Genomic DNA, 16,300 nt, shown 5'->3' with positions numbered 1-16,300 from the left:
GGAGCCTACATGGAATGCCATCTCGCAAATGTCGTCGAATTGCATGTCTCAATACTTGGCCCGTGCTCGAGACATTTCAGTTGGCGTTGAACTCGTAACTCACCATTTTCCTCTGCAGCTGGCCCCCCGTCCGCAGTGAAGACCATCTCTGAACACATCGGTGGAGGAGAGATGTGAACCACTTGCCTTTTGGATGGCGATCGAAGTGAGCCGTCAGGACTTCGGTCGTTGGCAGACCACCGAACGATATTTGCTGAAAATCGGTGGAGATGCCAGGGTTGTGTTGTTTGAGCACTCCTCAGGCAGTCAACCGACTCCTTGCCCTTTTCTGTTTCCTACTTTGATTGCTCCATTTTCTTCTGAGTAAGCAAGAGGTATGAGAGTTCTTTTATTTTCGTTTGAATTAACTGAGTCATGAAAGACATTTGTGCGATTCGCAGATCTGGACCGTGAAGGCTGGCTTTCTTTCAAGGCTCTGCTTGATCAATCTCTCATTTTATAACAGAATAAGAATCTCGTTGGCCAATCACTCCATGATGTCCATCCAATCAAGAAAAAGGTAAATGGTCTTTCCGTTCTCTTCCTTTCTCTCCAATTCCTTTCGTTTCTTTTCACGTCATTTCCCTCTCAACTTAAATTGCCAATTGAATTGTAAAAGAGAAGAACCCACTCACTCAGAAGATCCGAATTCCAGGGCGTCTTCCTCATCGAATGCTCCGCATGGAGGAGATCATGAAGGGGGAGACAAACGACCGAAAGGGAATGCCTACGAAGTGTTCTTGAGCTTTAGAGGGATAGACACACGCAAAAATTTCACCGATTATCTCTATACTAGTCTTATCGATGCAGGAATTCACGTGTTCAGAGACGACAATGAGCTCCGTGTTGGTGAGGAGATTGGTCCGGAGCTTCTCTGCAGCATTACGCAGTCCACGATCTCTATCCCAATTATTTCCGAGAACTATGTTTCCAGCAAATGGTGCCTTTGTGAGCTGGTTCAGATGTTAAAGTGCAAGAGGAGTAAAGGGCAAATAGTGTTGCCCATATTTTACAAAATGGAACCCTCACAAGTACGACATCCTATGGGGAGATTGAGAGAAGCTATTGATGCACATAAAAAGAATATGGAGGAAATGGTTGTGAAGGAATGGGAAGAAGCACTCAAAGAAGTCAGCTCCTTGAAAGGATGGGAATCGGAGAAAATTGATAACGGGTACCTAATTCTCGGACAAAACATTGTTTGATTTTTCATAAATAGATCTTTCTTGAAAAAAAAAATAGACATTGATATCCTATATTGATATTCATTGTTATTTGACAGGCATGAAGGAACATTGGTTAAAATTATTGTGAAAAAAGTTATGGGCGAGTTAAAAAGACTTTTTCAGCTAAATGTTCCGGAACAGTTAGTGGGAATCGAGGATCATGTGCAACAGATTATGAGCAACATAGATGCTGAATTCAATGGTACAAAGATTATTGGAATTTATGGAATGGGCGGCATCGGTAAGACTACTCTTGCAAAGGTGTTATACAATAGACTCTCTTGTCATTTTAACTGTCGTAGCTTCCTGGCAAATATCCGAGAAACATCCCAATGTAAGGGAATTGAATGCGTACAAAAGCAATTCATTGATGACCCCAGAGAGCAGAGAGCGCCGCTGTTTGCTCTTGATGGCCCTGATCCGCCTACCTTTTACAAAAGCAGTCTGAAAGGGGCCTATCGTGCTCTTCAAAGCTAGGGCCACCCGATTAGCTAGCACCTTTGTAATACACTTGTAGATAGTGTTGCAGCAGGCGATAGGCCTATAATCCTCCACAGAAGTGGCGTTGAGCACTTTAGGAACCATCACCAAGATGGTATTATTAATCTCCCTCAAGAGTTTTCCGGAGGTGAAAAAATCCATCACTGCAGTCGTTACTAAAGGACCAACCGTGTCCCAGTTTTCTTTGAAGAACTCCGCTGTGAAACCATCTGGCCCAGGAGCCTTTCCCCTAGGCAAGGAGAAGATAGTGTCCCGGATCTCCAATTATGTAACCGGCCGAGCAAGAAGCGCAGCCTGATCAACCAAGAGTGGATGGTGGATAACCTCCCTCAAGTCCTCTAACGAAGGTCTAACGAGCTCCCCTTGCGGCGCCAAGAGGTCCTCAAAGAACTCTACAAATCGCCGTTGCACTAGCCGTGGCTTCGTCACCAGGTTCCCCGAAGAGTCGAGGACGGAAAGGACTTTGTTCCTCAAATGTCTTTTGTTGACATATTGGTAGAAGAAATTGGTATTACGGTCTCCCTCCCTGAGCCATCTGACCTTGGACTTCTGCCTGAAGAATGACTCCTCCGAGGAGCGCAACTCTGCAAAGATACGCCTTTGGTTCTTTTCCACCTCAGCAAGGTCAGCAAAAAAGGGATTTAGTTGTAATTTTGCTTGAGTGGCCTCCAACATCTTCCGCGCATCAAGAGTTCTGGCAGAGTTATTAGAGAAGGAATCTCTATTGAGCTACTTGAGCCGACATTTAAGAGCCTTGAGCTTAGACACAAGCCTATACATAGGAACACCACCCCCCGGCGCATCCCACACTTGCGAGACAATCTCATTGAACTCCGAGTGCTTCATCCAGAAATCGAAGAACTTGAAGGGCTTCCTCCGATGAGTCGGATTAAGCATCTTCACCACCATAGGCGAGTGATCCGAGATTCCCGGAGCTAGGAAGGAGGCTTCCAAGTAAGAGAGATCAAAGCTCCACTTGGCGTTCACTAGAACCCTATCAATCTTTCTTACTTTCCTAGAAGGCCCTGAAGACGTAGTCCAAGTGTATCTAAAACCAACGAACCTCAAGTCTTCCAGCTCGGCTTGCTCCAAGCACTGTCCAAACTCATCAAAACAAGGGAGCCAATCTTCAGAGCCACTGACACGGTCCGATGGATCCTTAATAGCGTTGAAATCCCCCAAGACAAGCCAAGGAGTGTCCCAGAGATGGGTGCTTTTCAGAATGATATCCTCCCACAACGGTCTCCTCAGCGAAAAAGAGTGTTCTCCATAAATAAAAGAAACACAGCAAGCCACCCCAAAGACCAGGCTCTCAAAGTTCCCATGAACTGCCTGCTTGGTAAGTGAGAAGGCTTCAAACTTAACTCTCACGGGGTCCCAACCGACCCAAATTCTACCCCTAGGGGGAGAAGTCATAGTTTGCAATCCAACACCAATCCCTCAATAGACCTTCGGTTATGGAGTTGAAGCGATCATGTGGCACCTTAGTTTCCACCAAACCAATACAACACAAGTGGTTTGAAATAATAAAATTACGAATCTCCGCTTGCCTAGTTGGGTCAACCATGCCTCTAATATTCCAGCATCCTATATACATATGTACAAAAGAGGAAAAGAGTAAGGGTTACCTCCTTTTCGGTGGCTTGCGACGGCTCGGAGGGGGAGCCGCTCGAGCCGATGGAGGAGGTGGGTCTGGGGAGAGCGCCAGGGGCTTGTCTTGGGTAGTCTCCTCGCTGCTTCTAGTTGGAGGAGCCTTCGGCGATAGACAAGGCGAGAGAAGATCATCATCTGAGCTATCAAGGTGGTTGACAGACCCATTCAACTCCGCTCCACTCCCCAGGTCTGCATCCGGATGGCTAATGGGGTCTTCCTTCATTGTCGAGGTGGGAGCATCCACCTTGATTAGGGCTCGAAGCCCACTCTGAGCCCTCCGGGTAGAGGTTGATGGCAAGCTCTTAAGAGCTACTGCTGTCTGCTTGAGGGATGGTTCCTCGTCTCTGGAGATGACCGAATGGTCCAAGCACGTCTCCTTAGGAGGGGGATATTTCTTCTTCTTTCCCTTAACTTGTTTCCACCCCAATTCAGCCCCATTCAGATCTGCCACCAACACCGGGAAGTCTCGGGGGGGCGGGCCTCCACTGAGGGGGAAAATCGGTGACATCCGCTCAAGGACGCGATATTTGCTCTTGATGGCCCCCGGCGGGCACCCTATCGGAGGGTAATTCATGAGACCTCCAATTGCTAATGTATTTTCTTGAGCTGTAGTAATAGTAAGTATCGACACTCTTAGTCTTCGAGAGTTTTCGTGTTATGTTGGATACGCAAATATTTCGATACGTGTTCAATACTCTCCGACACTCGATCAACAGTTAGAAAATCCAACACTCTTCAACATGTGAGTTTGGAATTTCGACTTGTGATTCCGACACACACAAGATCAATTTTGAAAATTTTCAATAAATGAATTGTCAAAATGTAAATATGTGAAAAATAAAAAAAATAAAAAATGGGAAAAAAAAAATCTAGTATTGTCTTCTCTTCTAACTCTTACTTCTTGTGACACACAATTCACCCCCCAATTTTATTTTTTTCTTTTCTTCTGACACGTAAGTCTAAAAGGTGAATTGATTAATTTTTTGGAATATAGTTGAATTTGTCAAATTGAAATAATGTTTTTAGTTTAAATTCATTTGAGTCTTTTTTATTATTTATTTATTTATTTATTTATAAATTTGAATCAAATTAATTTAATTAAAACAATTATAAAAAAGATAATATATTATGTATATATAAAAATATATATTTAATTTATTACGTCTCTCAAACAAGTCAAAATTCTCTATTTTTTTAGAAACGATGTGTCGGTGTATTGTGTCTTGTGTTGATGCTGGTGCTATTTAGACAGCAGTAAGGTGACAATAGTGAAGATAAGAGTGTTGAATTACTATCTCGAGTTCAGGCTGTATATGAGACCCAACCCGATTAGAACGAGTTTGAGCAAGACCAAGAGTTGGACTCTAATGTGCTGCAGGCACGAACACACAACAAAAGGCTTGGGCTTTGTTTTTGCTTGAAACCTACCAGGCCGCACATGGAAGAAGCCGAAGCCGCAGCCGCAGCCGCAGCCGCAGGAAGGGAATGAAAAAGAACGCACGGGACGGGCTTGAACATGTGTCGCCTAATCCGCAACTCAATACACAATTAAATTATGATAAACTAAGAAATGACCTATTGTCTCACGACTTAAACTAAAGATTATCGCAATTAGACACTGTAGCTATCCAATAAAAAACTGAAATAATATTAAAAAATGATCAGATATCCTTACGGTATCCGGATCAAATTAAGTTTATCAATAAGCCTTAATTAGATAGGCTTAAGATCTCAAATATCACATATTAGATAACAATCCATCCAAATTATGGAATGAAATATTCAAATTAAATTGGATAGAGATCATTACCTAATTTGAATATGTGTAATCCGGATCAAAATTGGACTGGATCACGACTTGCGGCGACTAGGGATGTAAATGGTTCGATTCAATTTGATATTTTTAGAAAACCGAACCGATAAGGAAATTTATTAAATCGAACTGAAATATAATTCAAATCGAAACTGAATCAAAATCCTAGTTTGGTTTGGTTTTTACTTTTGTTTTATATTTTAAAAAATCAATTTTTTAGTTATTTTTTTATTCTTTTTCTTTCTTTTTAGTTATATTTTTACTTTTTCATTGGCTAGTTGCCGGCCACGGTGGCGGTTGGTGACCGGCCAGAGGCGAGTTGGAGCTCACCCGGTCAGGCGAGGCCGAGCTCACTTGATGCCACTGAGGTTGAACCTGCCAAATTCGACGAGCTAAGCAAGGCTCAAGCATCGCTGGAGGTCACTAGAGCCTTGTCGACATCTAGCAACCTCCTACGAGGCTTGAGCCACACCTGTGAAGAAACGAAGAACAGAGAGAACAAAGAATAGAGAACAGAGAATGAAGAACAGAGACACAAGATGAAGAGGAAGAATTTCTTTTCTTCTCGAATCAAAAGGAGCAAAAGCATTTATTCAACTGAGAGCTTTCTCTATCTGTTCTACAATTTCACTTCTTGCTTTTCTCCCCACACTCTCTCTATACTTTCCTCTGTAGTTTTATACTCAAGGAAGATGATGAAAACGAATCAACCGACTCAACACCGGTTTAACAACTTCGGTTCTACAAATAACAGACTAACCGCTCTAATGAATTATGACACGTGTATTTACTTTTCTTTTAAGTCTTCCAGCTCTGCAAACACGTGTGATGAGCAAACTCTCTCTTCAAGTCAGTCTTGAATTATCTTCAAATGTTTCTTCGTTTCTTATGCATTGCCACAGATGCAGTCTTCAAGTCAGCTTCTTTAACAACACCTAGGGGGCCGAATTTGGCGGGGTTCAAGCTCACTGGTGTCGGGCGAGGTGGAGCCTTGCTATAGGCCGGCGAGGCTCGACTTTGCCGAAATTGGGCGAGCTCAAGCCTCGCTGACCTGTGGGTCGGCGAGGGCCTCGAGGCTCTTGCTCGCCTTTGGCTAGTCGCCAGTTGCCGGCGGCAACCAACCAATAAAGAAGAAGAAGAAAAAGAAAGAAAAAGAAAAAATAACAAAAAGATTTTTTAAAAAAAAAAAAAAAAAAGAAAATTTTCTAGATTTTATCAGTTTGGTTAGGTTAACCGAGCCAATAAAAAACAAATCGGTTAAAAAATTTTTGAGTTCGGTTCGGTTTTTGACACTCCTATAGCTGTGAACTAATCATTCCATTGCATGTTCCTTGGCCAAGTACCATCTCGTGTCGTGATCAAGCACTCTTTCTCTGCACATCCCCCTTAGTCGAAATGATAGCCATTGCTGCTAAGGGTGCAAAAATCGAACCGAACCAAATCGAAAAGTCGGACTTTTTTTTTTTCGGTTCGTTTTCATTAAAAATCGAAATTTTTTAACAAGTTCGATTTTTAATGGTTTGGTTAACCTAACCAAACTGATAAAATTTTAAAAAATTTCATATTATTTTTATTTTATTTTTTAAAAAGCCTTTTTGTGATTTTCTTTTTCTTTTTCTTCTCGCTCGATGTCGGCGAGCTTGAGCCCTACTAGGTTCGGCCACTTGGGTAGGGGCTTGAGCCTTGTTGGCGAAGGTCGCTAGATGTCGGCGAGGCTCAACGGATTTGGTGGGTTCAAGGGCGAGCTGGCCACCGTGGATGGCGACCAACCGATGAAGAAGAAGAAGAAGAAAAAGAAAGAAAAAGAAAAAGAATAAAAAAATTGATTTTTAAAAAGTACAAAAATTATTGAAAGGGATGCATGTAGGAAAAAACAAAACAAAAACAAAAAAAAAATCGAAAAATCGAACAACCGAATGGATTTCAGTTCGGTTTGGTTTCGCTTTGGATCGAATTTCGGTTTGGTTTAATAAATTTCCTCATCTAGGTTCCATTTTTTAAGAAAATCGAACCGAACCGTATCAGTTACACCCCTCAGAAGAGCAAAGCTTGCTGGTCGATGATGAGGTGGGGTTGCAAAAGGAGCTGCTGCAAGTGCAACGTATTCAAGGGAGCATCCACCGAACTTTGACTTTTCAAGCCCCACAGCCGGACTCTCCACTTGTCTATCCTGATGATGCTTCCGTGTGTATCGAGGAGAAAACCTGCAACAAAATTTTAGTGAATGGCCTAAAGAAAATCTGGTGTTACTGGAGCCTACATCGAGGAGATAGCTCGATGGCAAACTGGTCTGGTCGGACAGGAACGTCGCGGGCTGATTGCTGGACGCTGCTGGACCAGGCTGGTCGCTGGGGATCGGATTGGACCGAGGCTGAAAACATTGGCACCATCGAGACGGCAAGGAGCGGTGGCAAGATGCGACTGAGTGCATACGGTGGCTCACCCGACCACCAACGTCACCGGGGTTGCAAGAAAAACACCGATGCCGTTGGGGCGCAAGAAGGTCCTTGGCGGGTGATCGTCGCCAGAAGGACTGCTCCGTGATGATTGAACTGGCGAATCCGGCTACAAGCGTGGCCCGTAGCTCTGTTGTCTGGGAACCACAGCAAAGGCTACTTCACGACTCGGTCGAGAGAAAGGGCAGCAGCTGCGTTGTCGACCCGTGGCGGCAGCGACGGGCAAGGATCGGCGTCAATGGAGATGGACTGGACAGCATGCCGCGAAGCGGCGGCAATGTCAGTGGGAAATCAGCAACCTTCGGGGACTGAGCTGGCAAGCTCGCCGGGACAACGACACGGTAAAAGGGCAGGGACGAGCTGCTCATGGATAGTCCATTCAGTGATATGGAGTTTCCTTTTCTTCAAGCAAGTCATCTTCTTTTATTAGCCCAAGTTTTCTTTGGGAAAATTTCAAATAAGAACCTATAATGCCATCATTTTCTCAAAAGAGGACATGAGGTGAAGTTTGTCTCAAATAAGGACTCAAAATGCCTTCATTTTCTCAAAAGATGACCTAGAGTGGAGTTTGTATCAAATAAGGACCCAAAATAATCATTTGGTCTCAAAGAAGGACCTCATTTGCCGGCCGGTGAATAAATGCATCTCCGATGCATATTCTGATAGCTTGATTAGGGATATTTTTGTCCTTTTTAAAAAAAAATCAGTTGTCTGTTCTTTATTATTATTATTTTTTTTGGGTCAATGGTGGCACTATTCATCATCTTTTTCGTCCCATATTCATCTTCTTCTCAAGAACATTGGACTTGGGAAGGGCCAGTGAGCACTGGCCATTGGTGAGGATCAGCGAGGGTTGGACGCCCATCGTCGGCAGTAGGCGAGGGCCACCAAGCCCTTGTCGGCCGTGGGCGAGGGCTTGTAGGCCGACCCTTGCTAGATCTGGCGATGGTGGCCTCGGTTGCGACTGGCGAGGGTGGTCGAGCCCTCGCTAGCAATAGGTGAGGGCTTGCAAGCCCTTGTTAGCCCTTATTAGTGGCTGGTGAGGTGGGTGAGCCCTCACCCAGGGCCGGCGAGGGGTGACCTCGCTGATGGTCGCGAGGGGCGACCTCCCCCACCTCCGCCTATTGCTCCACCAAGTTCGATATTCTTGATCTGGGCAAGAAGAAGTGAACAAGGGATGAAGAAGACAATGAACTAGGCAAGCAAAATTGAAAAAAAAAAAGGATGAAAATACTGTAATCAGGCCACTGGAATATACATTGAAGATGCATTTATTCACCGGCCGGCAAGTGAGGTCCTTCTTTGAGATTAAATGACTACTTTGGGTCCTTCTTTGAGACAAACTTCACTTCACGTCCTATTTTGAGAAAAATGATGGCACTTTTGGTCCTTATTTGAGACAAATTTCACTATAGGTCATCTTTTGAGAAAATGATGGCACTTTGAGTCCTTATTTGAAATTTTCCCGTTTTCTTTTGTACGCAATCCGCATAATACATTTTTGCCCACTTTCTTCTTGTTCACTTCCTAAAATATGCACGTACAAATTCCCCGAAGATTATTTCCAATCATTCATTATGTGACTAGATCTCGATAATGATTTAAGTACCAATTTTTCGACCTAGACACATGTAACTGTAAAAATTTCCGCTATATAATCTTCAATGGACTCGGCCTAATTTTTGTGCAGTTATGGGCTCAGTCCAAGAGATTAAATTAAGTTCAAATTTTCCCTTGCTCTTAGTCCATCTGCCGCCAGTCCAATGTTGCAATGAAATAAACTATATGATAAATGCTCCTAAAACCGACCAAAAAAAAAATGCTCCTAAAACTATTTGCAATCTAATTTAAATATTTTTATTTAGTGGTTAAAGATTAATTCCTAATTTTTTTTATGAAATTAACTACTAAATGATTAGTCAAAATTTAGGTATTGACAACATGTGGTGATTTATTTTTTTTTTTTATAAAACAATATGAGGTTTTGGAAATACTCAAGCATGTGAGCGATTATAACTCTGTAATTCTCTGATGTGATTATGGATTATTGGCTATTGGCTCTCCTCATAGATGTACGTGTCAATATTCGAGCTGAACTACAAAATCTCTAGTGTCTTTATTATTCATCATATATTTCTTTGATGATTTCGTGTTAATTTAATTACAAAAATTGTTAGGGTTTCAAAGCCAATGGACGATTAGTAGCCCACTCCCAACATGGAGTGCGGGATACTTGGAGCGCCAAAACTTGACTCGGAGGATACTCAAATGCCAAAAGTTTAAAAAAGTGACATTTAAGTGCCAAAATCAAAGTAAAGTAGATCACTTAAGTGCCAACGGCTAGAAAATCCGATCAAAATGCTGACATGATAATTTTCCGGTGAGATAAGTACAAAACAATGTCGTTTTGCATGCTGACATGGCTAGACAAATGCAAAAACGACATTTTTTTTTGTCTCTAACATGGTAAATAATTAATATAAAAATTAATTAAATTAAATTTAAAAATAAATTTATTCAAAACATTTTAAAAATTTTTAAAAAAGGAGAGAGGAGGCATGCGGCTAAGGGTTGAGCCCTCAATGCTGCCTATTCATCATTTATTTCTTTGATGTTTTCGTGTTGATTTAATTATAAAATTTGTTAGGGTTTCAAAGCCAATGGACAATTAGTAGCCCACTCCTAACATGGAGTGCGGGACACCTAGAGTGCTAAAACTTGATTCGAAGGATACTCAAGTACCAAAAGTTAAAAAAGTGACATTGAAGTGCCAAAATCAAATCAAAATAGATCACTTAAGTGCCAACAGTGAGAAAATCCGATCAAAATGCTGACGTGGCAATTTTCCGGCGAGATAAGTACAAAATGACGTCGTTTTGCACGTGGCTAGACAAATGCAAAAACGACGTCGTTTTGTCTCTAACATGGTAAATAATGAATATAAAAGTTAATTAAATTAAATTAAAAACTAAATTTATTTAAAACATTTAAAAAAAAATTAAAAAAGGGAGAGAGGAGGCACACGGCTAAGGGTTGAGCCCTCAATGCTGCCTATTCATCATTTATTTCTTAGATGATTTCGTGTTGATTTAATTACAAAATTTGTTAGGGTTTCAAAGCCAATGGACGATTAGTAGCCCACTCCCAACATGGAGTGCGGGACACTGGAGCGCCAAAACTTGACTTGGAGGATACTCAAGTGCCAAAAGTTAAAAATGTGACATTTAAGTACCAAAATCAAAGCAAAGTAAATCACTTAAGTGCCAATGGCGAGAAATCCTATCAAAATGCTGACGTGACAATTTTCCAGTGAGATAAGTACAAAACGACGTCATTTTGCACGCTGACGTGGCTAGACAAATACAAAAACGATGTCATTTTGTCTCATTTTGTCTCTAACATGGTAAATAATTAATATAAGAATTAATTAAATTAAATTAAATTAAAAACTAAATTTATTTAAAAATTTTAAAAATTTTTAAAAAAGGGAGAGAGAAAGCACGTGGCTAAGGGCTGAGCCCTCAATGCCGCCGCCGACTCCCCGCCGTTGCTAGGAAGGGCTAGCATTGGCTGGGGTCACTGGCCCTTGGCGAGTGCCCGATGACCTTAGCCGACCCTCCCCCCACCTTCACCAGCCCTTAGCTGCCTTCGTCCTCCCTTATTTATTTTTATTTATTTATAATTTAAAATTAAAATTAATTTTTATATTAAAATTTGAATCCAAGCAAAAATGATGTCACTTTTGCGTTTTTTTTGTTGAGTCGGCTTTCGGCGAGCCACGTAGGCAAGAAAAATAATAAAAATTGCCACATAGGATTATCAATTGAGTTCGTCGGAGATGGCACTTAAGTGTCTCATTTATAAAAAAAAAAAAAAAATTGACATTTAAGTGTCACTTTCATAATTTTGACATTTAAGTGTTTCTTCGTGCCTAGTTTTGACACTTGGTTGTACTTCTTCCCCCAACATGTATGGTGGTAAATATTTCAAGAAAGGAATCCGGTGATCAATGTTGTTTTAGGATGGGTGGAGTTTGTAGCGTAGTAATGTGGGCTCGATAGAAGACTTCATGGTTTTATAAGGAGAAAAAGACTAGCAATGAACTTAGGTGTTGATGATGGAGATTTTACCCGACATAAGTTGATGCAGAAGGACACCTAAATTAAGAGGGAGCAAACCCAACGGTGAGCTCACATGTTTTTAATATATATGTGTGAGTTGTGTTAGAAAATTCCATATTAGATAAGTGATGTAGCGTAGAGCGGTTAATATATTCTAGTTAGCTTGATTTCGTTTTTGGGTGAATGTTGATTCAACTGGATACATTAACGAATTTGGACATAAGCTCCCTCTTAACTATTTCCTCAAGTGAACATATCGGGTTTCTGCTTCTTGCTCCCAGCAGTCTACATAGCTTCCACTGTACATATTTTGTTCATATCGACAAGCGGGCATTATGTTATTCCCCCCCTTTGTTCTTCAAGGTTCATTATCGGGTTCATGCTGCAAGCCCCTTGGTCCTTCAAGGTCCATTGTGCTTTCATCGTTTCTCCTTAGTACAGAGAAGTTACTGCTTCAAATGCTGACATCTTTGTTTCGCTTTGACAAGTAATCCACCTGTCATGAGAACACTCACCGACACAATTTTCCCAGGGCACTTCCCCTTGTTCTGCACTTGTGTCTCAAGCCTCTCAACCACAGACGCTACAATTGATTTCATTTGAGTATAGGCCAGATCTTTCCCAAGACACATCCTCGGCGTGAAAAACCGGGAACCAGTAAGGGCTCTCTAGCTCGAATGCTCCGTTCTCGTCGAGCCACCTTTCGGGCAAATACTCGAGACAGTTCTTCCCCCACAAGCTTTCCACCTTCCCAATGCATAAAGAACTGAATATGACACGCCAGCCCTTCCTCACAGTTGTGCCATCAGGTAGTACATTATCCATTAGGGCTTCCTTCCCTATCATGTGGCACTGACGGATATCTTAGTCTCTGTGACAACAGCGTGCCGGTAATCCATTTTGCATAGCTCCTCAAAGCTGTCTGTCTCCCCCAGGGTTTCGCCATGATGAGCTCGTATAGTCTCTATCTCCTCTAGGATTCTCTTCTCTCCATTAGGGTGCGAACATAATAGCCGGAAGATACTCGATCAAAGTGTAGCCTCCGCCAATGAATCAAGATAGCAAATCTTTTTTTTTTTTTGGGTAAAGATAATTATATAAATAGGGAAAGCCAAAATACATAGAATTCGGCGCCAAGAACTTTCACTCATAATGCGAACATGCAGGAGAAGTGGAAGGGAGCAAAAAAAAAAGAGAACACATGAACAAAAAACACAGCTGAACAAACAGCAATACAAGCCTAGGCAAAACGCCACAAGGCAGAGAAACAACATAGCAAACCACCTAACTAGGTAAGATGAGTGTTGGTTTCTGTTGTTACTGATCAAAACAGTAAACAAGAAAATAGAAAACCAGAAGCTATATTTTTCAGATGAGGAAGAGAAGCGTAGAGAAACAGAACACAAACTTGCATACGTCTGTTCTTAAGGAAACTGTCAAGTACAGGACAACTTAAACAAAGCAAAAACTGCTCACGTACGTGCAACACATAACTGCACACAAACGTGCTATTAACTTCCAAGAAAATAACAAAAACACTAAATAAATAACTAAATTGAACTTGGCTGTTTTTTTAATAAAAAAACAGAGTAAAACAGAGCAGAAAACAGAATAGAAAACAGCAGAAACCAGAGTAAAAAAACAAAACAGAAAACAACAACTGAGACATTATAATCCAACAAACTCCTCCTTGGATCAGTTGCTGCTGCATACTCCAATTTTCTTTCTTAATACTTCAAATCTTCCAGCTTGAAGTGGTTTTATGAACATGTCTGCAAGTTGATCTTCAGATCTGCAATAGACCAACTTAACTTCGCCACTTTGTTGCACCTCACGCAGAAAGAAAAATTTGACTTTGAAATGCTTGGTTTTGCCATGGAAAACTGGATTATGAGATATTGCTAAAGCGGCCTGATTATCCACATTAATTTCAATGCAATCACTGGAATTCAACCACAAATCCTTCATTATCTTATTTAGCCACAAAGCTTGATTTGCAGCTGCAGTAGCTGCTATAAACTCAGCCTCTGCAGTAGACTAAGCTACAATCTCTTGCTTTTTAGAACACCGGGAGAAACAAGCAGAACCAAAACTGAAACAATATCCAGACGTACTCTTCATGTCATCTACTGAACCAGCCCGATCACTATCGAAAATCCTTGCAAATTAAACTTCGACCTTTTTAAACTTCACACCAAAGAACAATGTTCCTTTGAGATACCTCAAGACCCTTTTTGCTGCAATCAAATGTAATTGACTAGGACTACTCATAAACCTGGATAAAACACTCACAACAAATAGAATATCTGGTCTGGTTGCTGTAAGATACATGAGACACCCAATCAGACTTCTATACATAGAAGCATCTACTGCATCTGTTCCATCATTCTTCTGCAGCTTTTCTTTAGCAGCCATAGGAGTGCTTACACTTCAACAATCTTCCATTTGAAACTTCTTTAGAATTTCTTTCATGTATTTTTTCTGACAGATGAAGATCTCATATGAAGCCTGTTTGACTTCCAAACCCAAAAAATAAGCCATCTTTCCCAAGTCTGACATCTCAAAAACTGCAAATAGATCTTGCTTCACCTTCTCTATCAATTCCATATCATTCCCCGTCACTAAAAGATCATCTACATAAAGTGACAGAGTTACAACACTGTGATTCACCTTCTTGACATAAAGAGTGAACTCACTTAAGCTTTTCACAAAACCAAAATCCTGCAAATATCGATCTATCTTCCCATACCAAGCTCTTGGAGCTTGCTTCAGTCCATATAGAGCTTTCTTCAACCTGTATACACTCTCTTCTTGCCCTTTGATACTGAAGCCTTCGGGTTGTTCAACAAAAATCTCCTCCTCAAGCTCTCCATTCAGAAATGCAGACTTGACATCTAACTGAAATATAGGCCACCCTTCTTCTTTGCAATAGCTAAAGTAACCTTATTGTATCAAGTCGTGCAACATGAGCAAATGTTTCAGAATAGTCTACTCCCCATATTTGTGCATAGCCTTTCACCACTAGTCTAGCTTTGTGTTTATTGATAGAACCATCAGGATTAAGTTTTGTTCTAAACACCCACTTAACCCAAATCACATTCTTATCGATGGTCGTCAACAAGCTCCCATGTGTGGTTTTTCCGGATCATTGCAATCTCCTCCCGCATTGCTGCAATCCACCTCGATCCTCTTTAGCTTCCACAAAGTTAGATGGTTTGAGCATTGCCACATTGCTTCTTTCATAGATTTCAGCAAGTGACCTTGTGCCCCTCACGGTAAATCATCCACACCGTCTTCCAATCCATCTATAACTTCATCAACCTCTACATGTTGCAGGTTGTTTTTCGAACTGCTGCTTTTCTGCACTCTTTCCTTCCATCCAATTCCACTCATCTTCCTCTAGAAAAACAACATCTCTGCTTACAGTCACCTTCCCTGTCATAGGGTGAAAAATCATGTAAGCCTTTGATTGGAGACTGTACCCAATGAAGATTCCAAGCTCAGCTCTTTTATCCAACTTGTCCCTCTTGACCTCAGGAACATGAGTGTAACACAAACACCCAAAAACCTTTAAATTTTTCACATAAGGTTTAACACCATACCAGACTTCAAAAGGTGTTGACCTCTCTAAGGCCTTTGTGGGCAACTGTTCAACAAGAACACCGCAGTATTAGCTGCCTCGGCCCTGTAACTTCTTAGGCAACATCTTCTCCTGCATCATACATCTGGCCATCTCCATAATACTTCTATTTTTCCTCTCACTGACCCCATTCTGTTGAGGTGAATAGGGAGCAGTAAACTGCTGCACAATTCTTGCTCATAATTCAACTTAAACTTGTGAGCAGTATACTCAGAACCATTATCAGACCTGAGCATTTTAATTTTCTTCCCACTCTGATTCTCAACTAAGGCTTTAAACTTCACAAACACATTAGCAACTTCAGACTTGGCTTGCAGAAAATAAATCCAACTCATCCTAGTCATATCAACTAAGGCTTTAAACTTCACAAACACATCAGCAACTTTAGACTTGGCTTGCAGAAAATAAATCCAACTCATCCTAGTCATATCATCAGTGAAGGTAATGAAATACCTGCTACCATTGAGAGAAGACTCAGACATAGGTCCACATAAATCTGTGTGGACTAATTGCAGCTTCTCACATGCTCTCCAGCCTCCTCCTTTGAAAGGAAATCTGACTTGCTTGCCAAGAAGACAAGTTTTGCACTGTGGAAATTCCTCATCCAAACTTGGCAAGTCATCTGCCAAGCTATTTTTCTGCATAAACAACATGCTTTTCCTGTGAACATGCCCAAGTCTTTTATGCCATATCTCTGCATTTTTTTCTTTGCACTTTAAAGCCATTTGTTGCATCTCTTGTGGCTTGAACATGAAACTCTTGTCCTCCATTGAAATTCTTAGCACTTCTTTGCTATCTGCATTATTAATAAGACATTCATTCCCTTCGAACTTCACTTTATAGCCCTTCTC

General features: G+C 41.3%; 1 protein-coding gene across 1 annotated transcript; it reads left to right on the top strand.

Moving 5' to 3' along the window:
• Window positions 1-252: 252 nt before the first annotated feature.
• Window positions 253-1,742, top strand: LOC104414250 (disease resistance protein RPV1-like). Its single transcript, XM_039299274.1, has 4 exons — window positions 253-363; window positions 441-559; window positions 695-1,213; window positions 1,322-1,742. The coding sequence occupies exons 2-4, from the start codon at window positions 534-536 to the stop codon at window positions 1,740-1,742; spliced, it is 966 nt and encodes a 321-aa protein (XP_039155208.1). The 5' UTR covers window positions 253-363; window positions 441-533.
• Window positions 1,743-16,300: the final 14,558 nt, after the last annotated feature.

This window comes from Eucalyptus grandis, chromosome 1, assembly GCF_016545825.1.
Source record: "Eucalyptus grandis isolate ANBG69807.140 chromosome 1, ASM1654582v1, whole genome shotgun sequence".
In the NCBI taxonomy this organism is placed as follows: domain Eukaryota; kingdom Viridiplantae; phylum Streptophyta; class Magnoliopsida; order Myrtales; family Myrtaceae; genus Eucalyptus; species Eucalyptus grandis.
Note: the sequence above shows the minus strand (reverse complement) of the source record. Positions and strands in the feature narration are given on the sequence as shown.

Excerpts from the sequence above, each read along its gene's own strand:
- LOC104414250 (XM_039299274.1), top strand. The coding sequence starts at position 534 with ATGATGTCCATCCAATCAAGAAAAAG. Across the intron at positions 560-694 it reads TCCATCCAATCAAGAAAAAG|GGCGTCTTCCTCATCGAATG; the intron begins GTAAATGGTCTT and ends TCCGAATTCCAG. Across the intron at positions 1,214-1,321 it reads TCGGAGAAAATTGATAACGG|GCATGAAGGAACATTGGTTA; the intron begins GTACCTAATTCT and ends GTTATTTGACAG.